At 41.6% G+C, this 21,033-nt stretch overlaps 1 protein-coding gene across 1 annotated transcript in view; it reads right to left on the bottom strand.

The window, feature by feature from the left end:
• LOC124255550 overlaps positions 1 to 14,936 on the bottom strand; it is a 45,598-nt gene extending 30,662 nt beyond the window's left edge. Inside the window, exon 1 of the mRNA XM_046689492.1 lies at positions 14,848 to 14,936. Within this exon, the coding sequence (XP_046545448.1) occupies positions 14,848 to 14,861 (14 nt within the window). The 5' untranslated portion in view covers positions 14,862 to 14,936. The remainder of the gene's footprint in view (positions 1 to 14,847) is intronic.
• Between the last annotated feature and the right edge of the window lie 6,097 nt (positions 14,937 to 21,033).

The following is a 21,033-nucleotide window of genomic DNA, read 5'->3' as shown; positions in this document are numbered from 1 at the left end:
AAATCAAAAGTGCAATATTTTGTACTTGGGTTTACTTCCCTCGAAACGAAGCACCAGGGATACCGAACCCAGTCAGAGCGGGTGGGCGTGCAAAGTGTAACGAAAACTTTCATTGGCTAGTGCATTTGCCGATACACTCAGGGCTCTTTGTGTGTGTATAGATATGTTGGGTTTTGTAGATACGTGCTCATTTTATGTGTATTTTGCAGTCAACAGACATCACAACATGTCATGTGTACAAGTATCACACCTGCCTGTCTGTGTAATTACATAATGTGACAGAGATCGAACTCGGGCCATAAATCAATGCGTTTTGTTTATGGTGTACAGCCTGATAGGTGTTAAGTTCAAATTGCATGTGGTCAGTGATCGAAGTTGTGTATTGCATATTGTCATTAGCAGACAGGCAGGCAGACACATAGGTGTCAATAAAACAGACATTGAGTTTTGTCTGTGATAGAGGCATATCTGTGTCACAGTTAGAAATTCTGACAATGCTAAATAATGACGTTGCTTTTAAGTATCGAACTGAGAAAGTGACTCGGTAAGAAGAGCGTGTGGTGAAATAGTTAAATGAAATTATATAAACAGTTAAAGCGGTTATCCACTGTCATAAGATATAAAAAAGCTCGCGCCTGTGAAATATCAACAAAACATTAGAAAAATAGCTCACATCAAAGCCAACTCCGAGTACTCACCGCCAGAGGGTTTTCCGTCTTAAAATGTCGAACGCCTCACTGAGCTGAGTAGATCTAGATCCTTAACAAGGTTCTTGTATGTAACGAGTAGAATATTTACTATTTGTTGTTTGTGTACACAACCAAGATTAGACTACTCCTGCTCACGACCTTATAATCCGGACATTCCGCTTCAAGCTGCGCGAACCTATTCACTGCGCGTGCGTTGTGAGCGCAGCGCAACACAGCTGTTGAAACCACTTTTCACCCCATTTGGGGTGATTTTAGTGAATCGTTTGAACTCCGATTTCGCGGGGTTTTTTTTCATCGCGTTATTTTTCAACTTTATAAGTTGAATTTGCATTTGTGATAATTTGTTACAGTAAGTCCAGGTGTCAGAATCTGCAAGTTGTTTGCAGTGTTTTGCGTTGCATGTAAGTTTTAATGTAAACTGATATCAACACATTAACGTATTGTGTTGTAGCTAACGGTACACTATGAGAAACGGAAACTAGCTTTACGTCAAGTGTAACACAACACGACCCAGTAACGATGGACGTAACATAGGCTGACATCTAGTCTCTGAAATGAACATATTTTACCCAAAATACTGTTCATAAAACATAATCATAAATATAATGAAAAGAAGCTGAGAGACTTTCTTCATTTTCAGAAACTGTGGAATTCTAGACTTGCCACATATTCTAGACTTGCATGGTCTTTCTTGGATATATTTGTTTCAGGGCCTGTATGGCAGACAAGCGTCACGCTCAATCGCTATGTGAATCGGAGCAGCATGTACTTTATAAGCCAGAACCCATCTCTGTCTTCTTTAGGTTTCCACTTGGTGCAGTGAACTAAACGTTAGTGACCCGTTACAGAGAAGTGCTCATTAAACAGAGCAACGTACATATAAGTGAACATTTGCTTAGACGACTGCTTTAGTCCAGATGCTATCCTTATAACCTCGTCTCACTGGGCTTGAGCAACAGCGATATGTGTTCATGATTCACTGATTTCAATCTTGGTGCATCTTGCCTTTGAATAGATAATATTGAATAAAAATTTGTACCACGTGCATGTGTTTTGAGCGTTAACTATAAGCAAAAAAGTTATGAGAATCACGATCCTACATATTATCTATTGTATGTCGAGCAGCCATGTTTTGAGCAACTGTTTACAGTAGACTACGGCTATAACAAACTAATTTTACTTCGCTATAAGCGTAAGTCGTCACACACATTTCAACTGAAATATGCAGCAAGTGGCCAGCAGTTCGTTATATCCGTCTGTTCGCTATATCCTTATGTTCGTTATATCCGTCTGTTCGTTATATCCGTCTGTTTGTTATATCCGTCTGTTCGTTATATCCGTATGTTCGTTATATCCGCCTGTTTCTATATATCCGTCTGTTCGTTATATCCGTCTGTTCGTTATATCCGTCTGTTCGTTATATCCGCCCGTTCGTTATATCCGCCTGTTTGTTATATCCGTCTGTTCGTTATACCCGTCTGTTCGTTAAATCCGTCTGTTCGTTATATCCGTCTGTTCGCTATATCCGTCTGTTCGTTATATCCGTCTGTTCGTTATATCCGTCTGTTCGTTATATCCGTCTGTTTGTTATACGAGTTTGTTATCAACGTATTTTACAGTATATAGTAAACACAGATGGATATGATAGGTCGCTTTTACTCTGTTTATACTTTGTGTGTTGTTCAACGCCACATTGAGCAGTGTTTAGGCTATACACGGCCGTCTGTAAATACTAAAGTCTTGAAAGAACAGACCAGCGATTTACGTCATGAGCATCGATCTACTCAAGTGGGATATGATGACATGCAACAATAACGTCAGCAAGCCTAAAACTTGATCCCACATGTCAACAATTATCTATTGATGTCAACAATGTATGTAAATATTGATATTACGTTATTCAAGGCGTAGATGTCAATAAATGTATTGAAGTTGACGTTATATCAAAGCGTGTATCATGTCAATACGTTATCTCACGGCGTAGGTGTGTACTATTGAAGTTATTTATGTCAAGTGGCGTGGCAATGAGTTCTATTGACAACAGTGTCCATTATTGACGTTATCGCATGGCGTAGGTGTCACCAGTGTCCATTATTGACGTTATATGGCGTAGGTGTCACCAGTGTCAGAGTGTTCTATTGACGTTACGGCGTAGGTGTCATTGACGTTATCGCATGGCGTAGGTGTCACCAGTGTCCATTATTGACGTTATCGCATGGCGTAGGTGTCACCAGTGTCCATTATTGACGTTATCTCATGGCGTAGGTGTCACCAGAGTGTTCTATTGACGTTATCGCATGGCGTAGGTGTCACCAGTGTCCATTGTTCAGTGTCCATTATTGACGTTATCGCATGGCGTAGGTGTCACCAGTGTCCATTCTTGACGTTGTCTCATGGCGTAGGTGTCACCAGAGTGTTCTATTGACGTTATCGCATGGCGTAGGTGTCACCAGTGTCCATTATTGACGTTATCGCATGGCGTAGGTGTCACCAGTGCCCATTATTGATGTTATATCATGGCGTAGGTATCACCAGAGTGTTCTATTGACGTTATCTCACGGCGTAGGTGTCACCAGTGTACTGACGTTATTCACGGCGTACGTATATCAGTGGCGTGGCAATCGGAGGTTCCAAATGTGTGTTATTGACGTTATATATCTCCAACAGTGTGTATTATTGACGTTATCTCACGTCATAAGTGTCACCAGTGTGTTCTATTGACGTTATCTCACGGCTTAGGTGTCACCAGTGTATTCTATTGACGTTATCTCACAGCGTAGGGGATACCACTGTGTTCTATTGACGTTATCTCACGGCGGAGGTGTCACCAGTGTGCTCTACTGACGTTACCTGAAGGCGTAGGGTCACCAGTGTGTACTGGTAACGTTATTTCGAGTCATGAGTGCCAACTGTGTGTATTATTGACATTACCTCACGGCGTGGATGTTACCAGTGTGTACTATTAACGTTCTCTCGAGCTATAGGTGTCAACAGTGTGTGTTATTGACGCTATCTCAAGGCTTAGATATCAGTAATGTGTACTATTGCCGTTATGTCAAGGCGTGGTCATGATTGTCAACTGCGTGTAGTATTGACGATATTTCACGGCGTGGCCATGAGTGTCAACTGTGTGTACTATTGACGTCATCACATGGCGAAGGTGTCAGTAACGTGTATTATTGACGTTATGTCAAGGCATGGGCATGAGTGCCAACTGTGTGTATTATTGACGTTATCACACGGCGTACATGTAGGTGTCAGTAACGTGTATTATTGACGTTATATCAAAGCGTGGCCGTGAGTGTCAACCGTGTGTATTATTGACGTTATATCAAGGCGTGGCCGTGAGTGTCAACTGTGTGTATTATTGACGTTATCACACGACGTAGGTGTCAGTAACGTGTGCTATTGACGTTATGTCATTATGTCTGACTGACTGACTGAGTTTGGTTTTACGCCGCTTTTAGCAATATTCCAGCAACATCACGGTGGGGGACACCAGAAATGGGCTTCACATATTGTACCCATGTGGGGATTCGAACCCGGGTCTTCGGCGTGACGAGCCAACGCTTTAACCACTAGGCTACCCCACCGCCCTATGTCATTATGTGGCCATGAGTATCAACAGTGTGTATTATTGACGTTATGTCACTATGTGGTCATGAGTGTCATCTATGTGTATTTGACGTTATCACACAGCCTGCATGTAGGTGTCAATAACCTGTCCTATTGACGTTATATCAAGGAATGGGGGTGGTGGGGTAGCCCAGTGGTTAAATCGTTCGCTCGTCACACCGAAGGTCCGGGTTGGATTCACCACAATGTGTGAAGCCCATTTCTGGTATCCCCCGCCGTGATATTGCTGGAATATTGCTAAAAGCGGTGTAAAACTATACTCACCCATTATATCAAGTCGTGGTCGTGGGTGTCAACAGTGTGTATTATTGACGTTATCACACGGCGTAGGTGTCAGTAGTGTGTACCATGGACGTCATCACCCGTCTTTAATGAGTACCAGAGTAAACTACGGTTATATCTCAAGGAGACAACGGGTTTTGATCGTTATAACCGCAATTCATAATATGCATATCGATAAAAATATACAGCAGTTAGTCTGGACAAAAATAAGTTCGTTATATCCGTGCGTTCGTTGTAAGAGTGTTCGTTATAAACGTAGCCAACTGTATTCTGGTCAACACACGTCAGATTAAACAGCGTGTTGTTTAAACACGCCATGAGTATCAATAATTTGCAATGCATTACAACATATAGTGACAACGGTTAACAGTCGAACTCGTTGTGTCAAAACAGTGGCGTTCAGGGAAAAGATGCGAGAGAAACGGGAATTCGACACATTCCAGTTCGACACAACGGTTTTTGACCGTATTAAACTTCAACATCAAGTACCGGTGAGGGTCCGGGTTAGAATTGATCTTCAGTAACTCATGCATGTCGTAAGAGACGAGTAACGGGATCGGGTGGTCAGGCTCACTGGCTTGGTTGACACGTGTTATGGCATTCCAATTCTGTAGACTGATGCTCATGCTGTTGATCACTGAATTGCCTGGTCCAGACTCTATAATTTACAGATCGCCGCCATATTGCTGTAATATTGCTGAGTGCGGTGTAAAACTAAACTCAGTCAGTCAACAATAAGTTATCACTACACATCTTCACTACTACTGTTAACAAACACATCACTATAGAACGCGAGGACTTTCTTCCCGGTTCCCTTCCCACATCTTCTCACGAGGCAGTTGGTGTGAACCTTAACCACGTTCACATGACACCGGCGACATTGTTGACATGCACGGTCTGCTGCGTCGACTCAACAGCAAGTATTTTCGTTCGCCTGAGCCTTCACTGGTGATCACAAAACCTATTGATACATAACAATAATAAACTTGAGAAGTGATGTGACAATGTGTCTTTAGAGGTAAAGGAGGTTGCACAGAAGACCATAATTCATTGAAATATAGCGAGTTCAATAAGGTGGATTTCACACTGGTGAACTTCACATGCATTTACACATGCATTTATAACCGTATTTCCTCGCATAGACTGAATTCATTTTTAACTTTGACCTGACCTGTGAATTGGGTGACGCAGAGTTGCGTCCCTTTGGTGTGCAAGAAACCTAAATGTTCCGATGTTTGTCAGCCTAATACATGTCCTGAAAGATTTTGTTTTGTAAATCCAGTAATATCAGCGTGTCATCTTGATGTGGAAGCAAAGCCTGAAGTGAAATTGTTCTTAGATGGTCACCATTTTGGTTAAACCAACAAACGCGGTTCTGGTGCTAACAAAACTAGAAATGGGGTCAGGGCGAACTTGGGATTCGAACCCACAAGCATAAGTATTTTTCAGCCACAGATGAACATACCGCTTTTCTGTGGTCACAGAGGAGACACGTCAACCTTCACTTTAATTGAATTATATTTGTATTTCAAAACTACACGGTAAACAGCGAGCCATGTAGAAACACACTCTCGCCTTTGTCTGCTGACAGCTTAATGCTATCAGATGGGATAAAGTTACATGTGCACATATCAACGTGAAGCCGATCTAAGCTCTGTGCTGTGACCGGGTGTCGTGGGAACGTGGTAATGCGTCGACGTCGACAGTGATCAGACAGGCTTCATAATTCATGATTTTTTACGTGGTTGTATTTCAGTATCTCATTTTTATGACATTGATGAAACGTCGAGGTTTTATGGAGGAAATACGGCATCTACAGACTATACATACAGAGTCAGGGATCGGTCTGCACGTCAGGATGTATACAGTATTAAACAGCTGAGGTATGAATGTAAACTTCGGTTAAAATACCGGACACAAACTCCCAGAGCTGGCAGTTAACCCATCGAGACACTTATTCCAATATGAAGTTATCATTCAAAAATTTGTAGTTAAATTTGTAGTTGTCATTCAACAATTTGTAGTTATCACCAGAACAATTTGTAGTTATCACCGCAACAATTTGTAGTTATCATCACAATATGTAGTTATCATCACCGCAACAATTTGTAGTTATCATCACAATATGTAGTTATCACCAGAACAATTTGTAGTTATCATCACAATATGTAGTTATCACCGCAACAATTTGTTGTTATCATCACAATATGTAGTTATCACCGCAACAATTTGTAGTTATCATCACAACAATATGTAGTTATCATCACAGTATGTAGTTATCACCTCAACAATTTGTAGTTATCATCACAATATGTAGTTATCACCAGAACAATTTGTAGTTATCACTACACTAATATGTAGTTATCATCACAATATGTAGTTATCACCGCAACAATTTGTAGTTATCACCTCAACAATTTGTAGTTATCGTCACAATATGTAGTTATCACCACAACAATTTGTAGTTATCACCACAACAATTTGTAGTTATGTCACAATATGTAGTTATTGTAGTTATCAATATGTAGTTATCACCACAACAATTTGTAGTTATCACCACAACAATATGTAGTTATCATCACAATATGTAGTTATCACCACAACAATTTGTAGTTATCATCACAACAATATGTAGTTATCATCACAATATGTAGTTATCACCACAACAATTTGTAGTTATCACCACAACAATATGTAGTTATCATCACAATATGTAGTTATCACCGCAACAATTTGTAGTTATCATCACAACAATATGTAGTTATCACCGCAACAATTTGTAGTTATCATCACAATATGTAGTTATCATCACCGCAACAATTTGTAGTTATCACCGCAACAATTTGTAGTTATCACCGCAACAATATGTAGTTATCACCGCAACAATTTGTAGTTATCATCACCGCAACAATGTGTAGTTATCACCGCAACAATATGTAGTTATCATCACCGCAACAATTTGTAGTTATCACCACAACAATTTGTAGTTATCATCACAATATGTAGTTATCACCACAACAATTTGTTGTTATCATCACAATATGTAGTTATCATCACAACAATATGTAGTTATCATCACAATATGTAGTTATCACCACAACAATTTGTAGTTATCATCACAATTTGTAGTTATCATCACAATATGTAGTTATCACCACACCAATATGTAGTTATCATCACAACAATATGTAGTTATCATCACAATATGTAGTTATCATCAACAATATGTAGTTATCATCACAATATGTAGTCATCACCGCAACAATTTGTAGTTATCATCACAATATGTAGTTATCATCACAATATGTAGTTATCATCACAACAATTTGTAGTTATCATCACAACAATATGTAGTTATCATCACCGCAACAATTTGTAGTTATCATCACAATATGTAGTTATCATCACAATTTGTAGTTATCATCACAATATGTAGTTATCACCACAACAATTTGTAGTTATCATCACAATATGTAGTTATCATCACAAAATGTAGTTATCATCACAACAATGTGTAGTTATCATCACAATATGTAGTTATCATCACAACAATGTGTAGTTATCACCGCAACAATGTGTAGTTATCATCACAAAATGTAGTTATCATCACAATGTGTTATCATCAACAATTTGTAGTTATCATCACAATATGTAGTTATCACCAGAACAATTTGTAGTTATCATCACAATATGTAGTTATAGTTATCCGCAACAATTTGTAGTTATCATCACAATATGTAGTTATCATCACAATATGTAGTTATCATCCGCAACAATGTAGTTATCATCACAATATGTAGTTATCACCACAACAATTTGTAGTTATCACCACAACAATATGTAGTTATCATCACAATATGTAGTTATCATCACACCAATATGTAGTTATCATGTAGTTATCATCACAACAATATGTAGTTATCATCACAACAGTAGTTCACAATATGTAGCATCTGATATGTAATTCACAACAATGTTATCATCACAACAATATGTGGTCATCACCACAACAATATGTAGTTATCACCACACCAATATGTAGTTATCATCACAACAATATGTAGTTATCATCACAATATGTAGTTATCACCACAACAGTTTGTAGTTATCATCACAACAATATGTAGTTATCATCACAATATGTAGTTATCATCACAACAATTTGTAGTTATCACCACAACAATATGTAGTTATTATCACAACAGTAGTTATCACCGTAACAATTTGTTGTTATCATCACAACAATATGTAGTCATCACCGCAACAATTTGTAGTTATCATCACAATATGTAGTTATCATCACCGCAACAATTTGTAGTTATCACCACAACAATTTGTAGTTATCATCACAATATGTAGTTATCACCACAACAATTTGTAGTTATCATCACAATAAGTAGTTATCATCACAACAATGTGTAGTTATCATCACAATATGTAGTTATCACCGCAACAATTTGAAATATTCATCACAATTTGTAGTTATCATCACAATATGTAGTTATCACCACACCAATATGTAGTTATCACCACAACAATATGTAGCTATTATCACAACAGTAGTTATCACCGCAACAATTTGTTGTTATCATCACAACAATATGTAGTCATCACCGCAACAATTTGTAGTTATCATCACAATATGTAGTTATCATCACCGCAACAATTTGTAGTTATCATCCCCGCAACAATATGTAGTTATCATCACCGCAACAATTTGTAGTTATCACCGCAACAATATGTAGTTATCATCACCGCAACAATTTGTAGTTATCACCTCAACAATTTGTAGTTATCATCACAATATGTAGTTATCACCACAACAATTTGTAGTTATCATCACAACAGTAGTTATCACCGCAACAATTTGTTGTTATCATCACAACAATATGTAGTCATCACGACAACAATTTGTAGTTATCATCACAATATGTAGTTATCATCACCGCAACAATTTGTAGTTATCACCGCAACAATATGTAGTTATCATCACCGCAACAATTTGTAGTTATCACCGCAACAATTTGTAGTTATCATCACAATATGTAGTTATCACCACAACAATTTGTAGTTATCATCACAATAAGTAGTTATCATCACAACAATGTGTAGTTATCATCACAATATGTAGTTATCATCGCAACAATTTGTAATTATCATCACAATATGTAGTTATCACCGCAACAATTTGTAATTATCATCACAATTTGTAGTTATCATCGCAACAATTTGTAGTTATCATCACAATATGTTGTTATCACAACACTAATATGTAGTTATCATCACAACAATTTGTAGTTTTCACCACAGCAATAAATGGTTATCACTAAAAAGGTAAACCATATCATCACAACAGTTTGCATTGATCATCACAACAAGAAGTGGTCCTATGACAACAAGAAGTGGTCCTATGACAACAAGAAGTGGTCCTATGACAACAAGAAGTGGTCCTATGACAACAAGAAGTGGTCCTATGACAACAAGAGGTGGTCCTATCACAAAAACATTCATCACTTCCTTGTGGCCTCGAACGTTGAAATCACCTGTAGTTAGTACATTTCTCATCACATAAAGGAGTCAATATCTCTCCGGTCCATGAAAACACTTTGTTATCTCATTATTTGCTGTTTTATACCTGGAAACATTCCAGCTATATTACTGGAGCCTGGAAGGCCAGTGGTTGATATCTTGAGCAAACATAAATGCCGTCGGAAGGAGGGTAGCCTTGTGGTTGAAGCGTTCGCGTTATATTGATGTTTAAAAATCCGACACACTGGTTACAGAAGAGCGTATATTCCCTATGCTATGGGGGCGGCGGGGTGACCTAGTGGTTTAAGCGTTTGCTCGTCATGTCGAAGACCGGGTTCGATTCCCCTCATTTCTGGTGTTCCCAGCCTTGATATTGCTGGAATATTGCTAAAAGTGGCGTAAAACTAGATTCTCTCACTCCCTATCCTATGAACACACCAAAACAAGGTCATCGTTTAGATGAAATACAAATCAGATAGATAATAACACAGTTAAATACAAGGACGATGAATCCTTGGTTCACTTCACACCTCATAAATACAACATATATGATACAGATACAAACGTCTTGATACAATACATAGGAGACCCGTAAAGATCGATATCCGGGCTAGAATGCAGTTAAGCACGCTTGTCCTAAGAGGCGACTAAGAGGGCAAAAACCCACAAGGACAAACAACGCAAATGAGGACCTTTGGACAAAACCCCCAAAAATGTTTTAACTACTGAGTGATTGACTTAAGTGACATGTTTTGATTGAATCAGTGACAGGGATTTGCTGGCTTTATTAATTAATTAACTTATTATTTCGTTCGTAAACATTATTAAGGATGAAGCTTCATTATTGATGAGGATTTATCATTAACTGACTTCAAGAGTATTGAAAGTTTAATTAATCAACTTAGAATTTAGATATGTACACATTATTAAGTATTTCAAGTCACAGTCATTTTAGAACTGGTATAAATATATGCTCCATAAACTAAGCAGGCAGTAGCATTCCAGCATGGAGATATTGAAGAATATTACGGGTGACACTGTATCATTCGTAATTACTCTTCCCTTTCCGAAACCTGAAAGAAGACCCGTGCCCCTCTCGTAGCCATTTTATTGAACTTGACTCTGTCTGAGCGCAAAAGCGAATAGAGACAGAAATAGTCTAGTCGCCGAACTATTTTCAAGGGCATGTAACTCTAGTTTACTTGGAAAACTAACATGGCTTCCACGACAAGGAAATTACCTCATAGTATTTGAATTATTATTCATTATTCATTTGGATCTTTTGCTTTTTTGGTCCTACATGGTGGGTTGTTTTGGTCCTAGGGGCTTTTGTCAACAGGGATTTTTGTCCGCACACTATTCTCATTTTCCATATATGACCGTAAATAGGCCGAATTTTGAGGACTTAAAAAAACTTTCTGTAGAAAGGGGTTGGATTATCAACATGTTACAATTTCGTTTTACGCCGCACTCAGCAATATTTCAGCTATATGGCGGCGGTCTGTAAATAATCGAGTCTGGACCAGACAATCCAGTGATCAACAGCATAAGCATCGATCTACGCAATTGGGAGCCGATGACATGTGTCAACCAAGTTAGCGAGCCTGACCACCCGATCCCGTTAGTCGCCTCTTAAAGCAACAAGCATTGGTTACTGAAGGCCAGTATTCTAACCCGGACCTTCACCGGTTGAACATATTAAGAGATAAAGGAGGATATGATGTCATCTTTATGTATTCGGATGAACACGACTTTTATAAGCACACAACGCTGATAGAACGATTCAGTCTGTTCAGGAACTTGTTGGTTAAACCACAGTAAACAGACTGATGATGGTCTTTGTACCGTCCGAACCGATGCAAAGCAACCAACAAATTTGAATTTGACTATGCGTCTTAGTTAATGAGATTAACTGACTATAAATCTGCAGTTTCTACCCTAACCTGATCAGGATGGAATCAGGTTGCTTAGTCCTGACTCTTCCACCGGTCACTACGTCCTTTTTCTACCCCTCTTATTGACCATTCAGAGTCTACGATTATATCACTATCTACAAGAAACTAGTGGGGATATCATATATAATCCACATGTACATCGTAAATGGTTCTTATCGTGCGGAGTGCACTTGAGCACTTGTATACAGTGAAGCCTCGTTAATCCGGACGGTTGCGTTTCTCAGTAAATTCGTCCGGATTGCGAATAGTCCGGACTACTGAATCAAGACCCAAGTTGCTTCCCCTAACTATTACAAAAATGACACGAATCTGGATAAAACAAATAAGCATTTAATGTAAAGCTTAATTCATCACATCAATAATTTTACCGAGTGACACCCGCATGTTGATCCGACGTGTCTGATCACGTCCTTCCTCAGCACAGGTGAGGTAATGTCTAACAAGCGATCTATTGTAGTATGCCTTGAATGTCCGAATTATTCCTGCATCCATCGGTTGAATATGAGACGTGGTATTTGGTCACATTTCGCAAAGTTAGCGAAGCACACTTGTGACTTGCAGCATTGTCGTAAAGCAAAATCACTTTAAGTCCACTTGACCGCATCTGTCTGTCAAAGTACATTAACCAATCACAAAACAGCTCACTTGTCATCCACGCCTTTGTATTGTGGTGTCAATCAAAGTGCAAATGTACAGCATCTTCAGTCGGGAGCTTTTAATGTCTAATTAAAACAACAACCCAGTTGGCCAGTTAATTAAGTAAACATCGCCGGGAGGTGTTGTTACGGTTCGTGAAAACGACTTACAGCGTCCGGACTGTGAAAAGATCTACACAACAACAACATCAATCTTTCCTCATTTAACAGGATGCATGATTTGCTAATCCCGTAAGCAGTCGCTATGTTGTTTACCAACCGCATGTCGATTAGACCGGAACCTCAACGTTTGCAGGGAACACGCTGTTGAAGCAGGACCGGAACCTCAACGTTTGCAGGGAACACGCTGTTGGAGCAGGACCGGAACCTCAACGCTGTTGGAGCAGGACCGGAACCTCAACGTTTGCTGAGAACACGTTGTTGGAGCAGGACCGGAACCTCAACGTTTGCTGAGAACACGTTGTTGGAGTGGGACCGGAACCTCAACGTTTGCAGGGAACACGTTGTTGGAGCAGGACCGGAACCTCAACGTTTGCAGGGAACACGTTGTTGGAGCAGGATCGGAACCTCAACGTTTGCAGGGAACACGTTGTTGGAGCAGGATTGGAACCTCAACGTTTGCAGGGAACACGCTGTTGGAGCAGGAACGGAACCTCAACGTTTGCAGGGGAACACGCTGTTGGAGCAGGACCGGAACCTCAACGTTTGCAGGAACACGCTGTTGGAGCAGGATTGGAACCTCAACGTTTGCAGGAACACGTTGTTGGAGCAGGACCGGGAACCTCAACGTTTGCAGGGAACACGCTGTTGGAGCAGGACCGGAACTTCAACGTTTGCAGGGAACACGCTGTTGGAGCAGGACCGGAACCTCAACGTTTGCAGGGAACACGCTGTTGGAGCAGGACCGGAACCTCAACGTTTGCAGGAAACACGCTGTTGGAGCAGGACCGGAACCTCAACGTTTGCAGGGAACACGCTGTTGGAGCAGGACCGGAACCTCAACGTTTGCAGGGAACACGCTGTTGAAGCAGGACCGGAACCTCAACGTTTGCAGGGAACACGCTGTTGGAGCAGGACCGGAACCTCAACGTTTGCAGGGAACACGCTGTTGGAGCAGGACCGGAACCTCAACGTTTGCAGGGAACACGCTGTTGGAGCAGGACCGGAACCTCAACGTTTGCAGGGAACACGCTGTTGGAGCAGGACCGGAACCTCAACGTTTGCAGGGAACACGCTGTTGGAGCAGGACCGGAACCTCAACGTTTGCAGGGAACACGCTTTTGGAGCAGGACCAGAACCTCAACGTTTGCAGGGAACACGCTGTTGAAGCAGGACCGGAACCTCAGTGTTTGCAGGGAACACGCTGATGGAGCAGGATTGGAACCTCAACGTTTGCAGTGAACACCCTGTTGGAGCAGGACCGGAACCTCAACGTTTGCAGGGAACACGCTGATGGAGCAGGACCGGAACCTCAACGTTTGCAGGGAACACGCTGTTGGAGCAGGACCGGAACCTCATCGTTTGCAGGGAACACGCTGTTGAGCAGGACCGGAACTTCAACGTCGCTGTTGGAGGAGGACCGGAACAACGTTTGCAGGGAACACGCTGTTGGAGCAGGACCGGAACCTCAACGTTTGCAGGGAACACGTTTTTGAAGCAGAACCAGAACCTCAACGTTTGAAGGGAACACGCTGTTGAAGCAGGACCGGAACCTCAGTGTTTGCAGGGAACACGCTGATGGAGCAGGATTGGAACCTCAACGTTTGCAGTGAACACGCTGTTGGAGCAGGACCGGAACCTCAACGTTTGCAGGGAACACGCTGATGGAGCGGGACCGGAACCTCAACGTTTGCAGGGAACACGCTGTTGGAGCAGGACCGGAACCTCAGCGTTAGCGGGGAACACGCTGATGGAGCGGGACCGGAACCTCAACGTTTGCAGGGAACACGTTGTTTGAGCAGGACCGGAACCTCAACGTTTGCGGGGAACACGCTGATGAAGTGCGACGGATGAATGGATGGACCGATACAGTAAACATTAAACAGACATGTTTTAGTTCTTTACATTACACCCACTTACACAACCATCCACATGCTGTTTGAAACGAAACGGGCGTGACCGTGTCTATATATCCATTGGGCCGGACATACACGAACACGGGAATCTATAGCATCTGTATACACTCCCTGATGTGTCGATGTAACACGCCCATGACTCAGACATGTGACATAGTCATATTTCAGTGTTTGTACTTTTCTATTTCCGGCATGTGTGAATCGGCTGATCCTAAATTTGGATTCCCGGATCCGGAAAAAATTATCTGTCACACCCAAATTGTAGTCATTCAACACCACTGCGGGATTGCTTTATTCGGCTAAAGGAAGTTTCCCATAATTAACAAAGTCATGTTTGACAGGTTGTATTACATACTCAACGTTGATCCGACCTTTACAGGTGGTCACAGGTGTATACACATTTCTGATATACGTTGTCATCTTATACAAATATGTTATATATTCATTCATCCTCCAGTTCGTAAATAAAATGGAAGAACCTTTTGTTTATGGCCATACGTTTATTGATACTTAAATTGGAATTGTGATAACCATATGTAAATTAAATTTCAACTGAACATTTCAGAATAATGTTTGTTTTCAAATGAGTGAGAGAGTGAATTTCATTTTACGCCGCTTTAAACAATATTCCAGCAATATCATGGCGGGGGATACCAGAAATGGGTTTCACACATTGTACCCATGTGGGGAATCGAGCTCGCGTGTTCGGCCCCCGCCTCTTATTTTCAAATGAGTGGTGAAGATTTTACTAGAGATAACGTTCGCTCGTCATGCACTACATGGTTACAATCATATGTGAAGCCCATCGAGTTCTGGAATGTTTCTAAAAGCGATATATAAAAAATTTGCTAGTTAACTGGGGGCGGTGAGGTAGCTTAGTGGTTAAAGCGGTGGCTCGTCACGCTGAAGACCCGGGTTCGATTCCCCAAATGGGTACAATTTGTGAAGCCCATTTGTGGTGTCCCCCGCCGTGATATTGCTGGAATATTGCTAAAAGCGGCGTCAAACTAAACTCACTCACTTAAAATTGTTGTAGGCAAAAACGATCTAGCCCCATTATTGTAAACATTATGACCAGAACAGAACAGAACTTGTGTGTGTTTCAGGACGGCATATGAAGTACATATTGATATTGTTGGAATATATATTGCTAAAAACGGCGTAAAACTAAACTCACTCACTGGTGGAACAGCGCCGCCATGAACTTCAGGTGCAACTGAGCACAGCCAGGTGACATGACCCCTACTAGCCAGAAAACATTCGTAACTACTCGCCTCTTTCCGTGACCTTAAAGAAGACGCCATCCGGCTTGCGAATGGTCAGAAAACAGCCGGTGCTGTTCCACCAGCCGTTTGCCACCCCTCGGTGTGAAGCGTGAAAATAGAACAATATTACATGATAGTTTGTTACACAACTTTTTCTATGATCGATCATAAAACGTCGGATTTCAGATCCTTTGGATACAGAGGTTTCAGGACCATATGTCTTATTTGTTTTGAGCACTCATCCCTATTTTGAGTTACTTAATCATTCATCGTTCTCATTTGAACCCAACCCGTGAAGGTCCGGGTTAGAATGAACCTTTATTAACCCATGCTTGTCGTAAGAGGCGACTGACCGCCTCCGTGGTGTAGTGGTTAGAGCGTCCGCCCGGAGAGCGGAAGGTCGCGGGTTCGATCCCCGACCGCGTCATTCCAAAAGACGTTAAAATATGGTACTTGTTGGTCCCTGCCTGGCGCTCGGCATTAATGGGTACAACAAGGACTGGTCGGCTCGGAGTCAGTATACTGTGTCTGAGTGGGGTATTCATGCTTCACTGTGGCATGGTATCTCAGTGGGCTAGCACTATAAAACCAGCTTCAGTCTGGGCTAGTACAAGCAGCCACACATACACATACACACGCATGCACGTCGTCATATGAGCGAAATATTCTCAAGCACGACGTTAAACCCAATTTCACCTCACCTCATCTAAGAGGCGACTAACGGGATCGGGCCAGGCTCGCTGGCTTGGTTGACACATGTCATCGGTTCCCAATTGCGCAGATCGATGCTCATGCTGTTGATCACTGGATAGTCTGGTCCAGACTCGATTAGTTACAGACCGCCGCCATATAACTTGAATATTGCTGAGTGCGGCGTAAAACTAAACTCACTCACTCATTTGAACCCCAACGGACCGTATACCGGGTGTAGTTTTCACTATATTCATTAGAGTTGTTCTGTTTGTATTCGAATGTTACATTCATGAAGCATAACAGTGACATGTGTCATTATCATAAACACTGTTCTTCAGTCGTTTGGAGTTGTATCATGTGGTTGATTATGTGGCAAACTAACCACAACGACAGTGTCATTCGCTTCCCACAGAGGTTACTCCTGTCATATCTTCCTGCGTAACCTCTGTTCTAATACGGCCTTTTCATGGTGTGAGCGTTCAAGACTCGTGATTGGAGACAATCAGATTTAGTTGTGCAATCAGCGACGTTGTTTTAAAAGTGATCATTCGCAAGGCCTCGGTAATTTCCGTATGCTTCGAGAAAACTTAACTTCTTCCCCTGCGCGATGCGCAAACGTTTCTTCTAGACAGAACTCAGTCATGTTATGGCGGATCAGTGGCGTCTCCATCGCCCTCGTTGACAACGGACAAGCTAGCCATTAAACGTCGTGTGTGTAACATCAACACAAGTCCCCGGCAGATGGGGGATATTTGTGGCCCCACATTTGCTTGTGTTAGTCAAGTTGAATCTAAGTCGATGTATCACGTGTTCTGATTGGATAGAAAGAAGGGAGATAATTCGTGTTGCGATCTTTTGCCGCTAGGGGATTTTACGAGAACCGGGAAATATGGCCGCATTAGAACAGAGGTTCGTAGGAAGATATGACAAGTAACCTCTGTGGGAAGAGAATCCGACAGTGCATACACAGGCTAAATATTTCCTCTTCGCAGAAAGCAAGACTCCAGCGGTATGATCCAGTGGAGAATCTGGGGCAGAAATGTTCCTGATATCTCCTGGTCGTTAAAAGACACCACTAAAATTGATCAAGTGTTCAGGATGAGTAACAGATTTCACGGCATTGTACCGGCGGTTGGGGCCTTTAACATACCTTCTGTCGCTAGTTTCCATGGGTCACACGCTACATTGTACCTTTCCGCATGATATATGTTGCAGATGGAACAATGCTGCCTTCGGCGTTAGATAGAAACCATTAATTCACACGTCAGTTGTCACGTACAATGCACTAGTGAGTGAGTTTAGTTTTACGCCGCACTCAGCAATATTCCAGCTATATGGCGGAGGTCTGTAAATCATCGAGTCTGGACCACACAATCAAGTGATCAACAGCATGAGCAATGATCTGCGCACTTGGGAACCAAGTCAGCGAGCCTGACCACCCGATCCCGTTAGTCGCCTCTTACGATGGGTTACTGAAGATCAATATTCTAACCCGGACCTTGACGGGTATACAATACACTAAGTACTGAGGAATAATTACAATGTTTATTTTTGCTGTACACCAGTGGCGCTGAGGTAGTCTAGTGGTTAAAGCGTCTGCTAGTCATGCCGAAGACCCGGGTTCAAGTCCCCACATAGGAACACTGTGTGAAGCCCGTTTCTGTTATCCCCCGTAGTAATATTGCTGGAATATTGCGGCGTAAAACCATACTCACTCACTCACCATTAATGGGGCCGTGGGATAGCCTAGTGGTTAAAGCGTTCGTTCGTCACGCCGCGGAGCCGGGTTCGATTCTCCACATGGGTGTCCCACTAAGGGAAATTGCTGGAATATTGTTAAAGAGGTGTAAACCCCAACACACTCGACGTCGACATTACAGATTGTTCCTGTCGTTTCCTTCAAACTTTGCTCCTCCATTGTTCTTTTGATTACTTCTGTATTTTCCAGGGCGGTGAGGTAGCTTAGTGGTTAAAGCGTTCGCTCGTCACGCCGAAGACCCGGGTTCTATTCCCCTCATGGGTACAATGTGTGAAGCCCATTTGTGGTGTCCCCCGCCGTGATATTGCTGGGACATTGCTAAAACTAAACTCACTCACTCACTCTGTACGTTCCATCAGGGGTTGACCCATTTAATACATCATTTGACACAATTCTTCCGGTCTCGCGATACATGACTAATTTATGACATTTTCAAACAAAACTAAAAATAAACGCAGCTTTTGTTCCGGCATCCTATAACACTTCCGATAGTTATTCACTTCTGTACCACATATTCGCTGTTGGAGATATTAGAGATCGACGTAGAAACAAGCGAATGAAATACATGACGGTGAATGCTGATGAAAGAGAGACAGGTAGGTGTGTTTTCCTTTGAGGAGACAGAAAAAAGGAAGGGAACAACGGAGAGTATGGTTGATTAGGGTTTGGGAATGGGGTGTCGGAGGATGGAGGGTTAATGTTGTCGGGAAATTGGTTAAGGCTTTGTGTCGGTCCGATCCATCGTTTTTTATTTATTTACAAGTGCTCTCGTTGGGATTCTTTACCATATATGAGCATAAGATTATTACTGTGAATTGTGAAATGAGATTTATCTTAGCGTTTCAGCTTTCTTTCTTTGTTGGTTAACGCTGCACTCAGCAACATCCCAGCTATATGTAAATAACCTGGACCTGACAATCCAGTGATCAACAGCATGAGCATGGATCTACGCAATTGGGAACCGCTGACATGTGTCAACCAAGTCAGGAAGCCTGACCACTCGATCCCGTTAGTCGCCTCTTACAACAAGCATGGGTTACTGAAGGCTCATTCTAACCCGGATCTTTACGGTCCCTTACCCAAGAAACCACTCGCAATGAAACATACAAAATCATCTATAATTTATAACAGTATATACTCGGTTTTCAAGTTCAAGTTGCCGTTAAATTCATCTCTCTGTAACTACTTTCAGTATTCACTGTCTAACAAATGAAACGCAACCAGACGCATCCCACCAGATCGCCTCATTCCGTACTGAACCGATGAGTGCCGCCTGACGTTGCTATGCCAACACACGTGACTGAGCAGTGCCTCTTGTTAAACTTGCGCTACTTTAATTGGCAATGTTAATGCTGCTTTCTTTACAACTGTATTATACTCTGTATGTATACAGGGCGTAACTATAATTACTCTACACAAATATTTACCATGATGGACTTGTCTGATGGGTGAAGTTATTGCTCGTGTTTGTTCACACACACACCGCTTGTTGTCAGTTTTCTATATTCATTCAAAAAAGTATATTTGAGTTCCCTAACTTTCAAAGATTAACATGCAGGGGCATTATTAATTTGATATATTCATACTTTGATATGCAGGGGCGTTATTTAATTCATATATTCATGAAACCTTCCGAATATCATGAATTGTGTAAAACGCGGCCGGCCATTTCGACCGCCAACATGTTTAAAGCTTGTACAAAAGTTGGGGTCCGTTTTCTTGCGTCACAATGTTGAAACCACGTCTTGGTGAAAAAAACTGAATTACGCGTTCAATAGAGCTATAATTAAAACTAATTCAACGGTATTCTCGCCTATAGATCTGAGGAATGGGGATTAAAATATAAACTGCAGTAGGCGTACCCCTGTGCAGGTCCCAATAAAGAGGTTTAATATCTATTTGCTATAGGCTTCCATGCTGTTGTCCTTGCATATTCCCTAATACCAGGGAGACTATATAACGTTGTAGAGTATCCCTGCTAAAATACTTAATAAAAGGATATGGACTTCCACTGATTGTTTTAACTCGATAAGTAAATGTAGGGTTGCACAATTTCAAATATAAGTACTCGGATTTGATGACAAGTGTCTCAGGAAGGAAATCATGTGACATCTGTAGTTAAATCAGGACATGCACTTTGCCTTTAGATCAGGGAATCGCGAGGGAAACATGGTACAGCAGCTCTGTGTAACGAGCAGCACAAAGAAGCGGTTACTGTACCCAGCGGAAGAAAAGCTCGAAAGCAAGTTAAGTGAGTGAGTAAGTTTTACGCTGCATTCAGCGATAGTCCAGCAATATGGCAGCCTCGTTAAGTGATAGTCCATATTATGATTTTAAGGAGGGGGTGGGGTGGGGGATGTCGCTCGTTTTGTTCAGGAGGGTAGGGGTCATTGTATGACTGTAGGTTTCATCGTTATCGCTATCAAGTAAATGCGATGGGCTCAGATTACATAAACAAACATAAAGGGTACGT

The sequence above is a fragment of the Haliotis rubra genome, unplaced genomic scaffold, assembly GCF_003918875.1.
Source record: "Haliotis rubra isolate DU_JTF1 unplaced genomic scaffold, ASM391887v1 Scf602, whole genome shotgun sequence".
Classification (NCBI taxonomy): domain Eukaryota; kingdom Metazoa; phylum Mollusca; class Gastropoda; order Lepetellida; family Haliotidae; genus Haliotis; species Haliotis rubra.
Note: the sequence above shows the minus strand (reverse complement) of the source record. Positions and strands in the feature narration are given on the sequence as shown.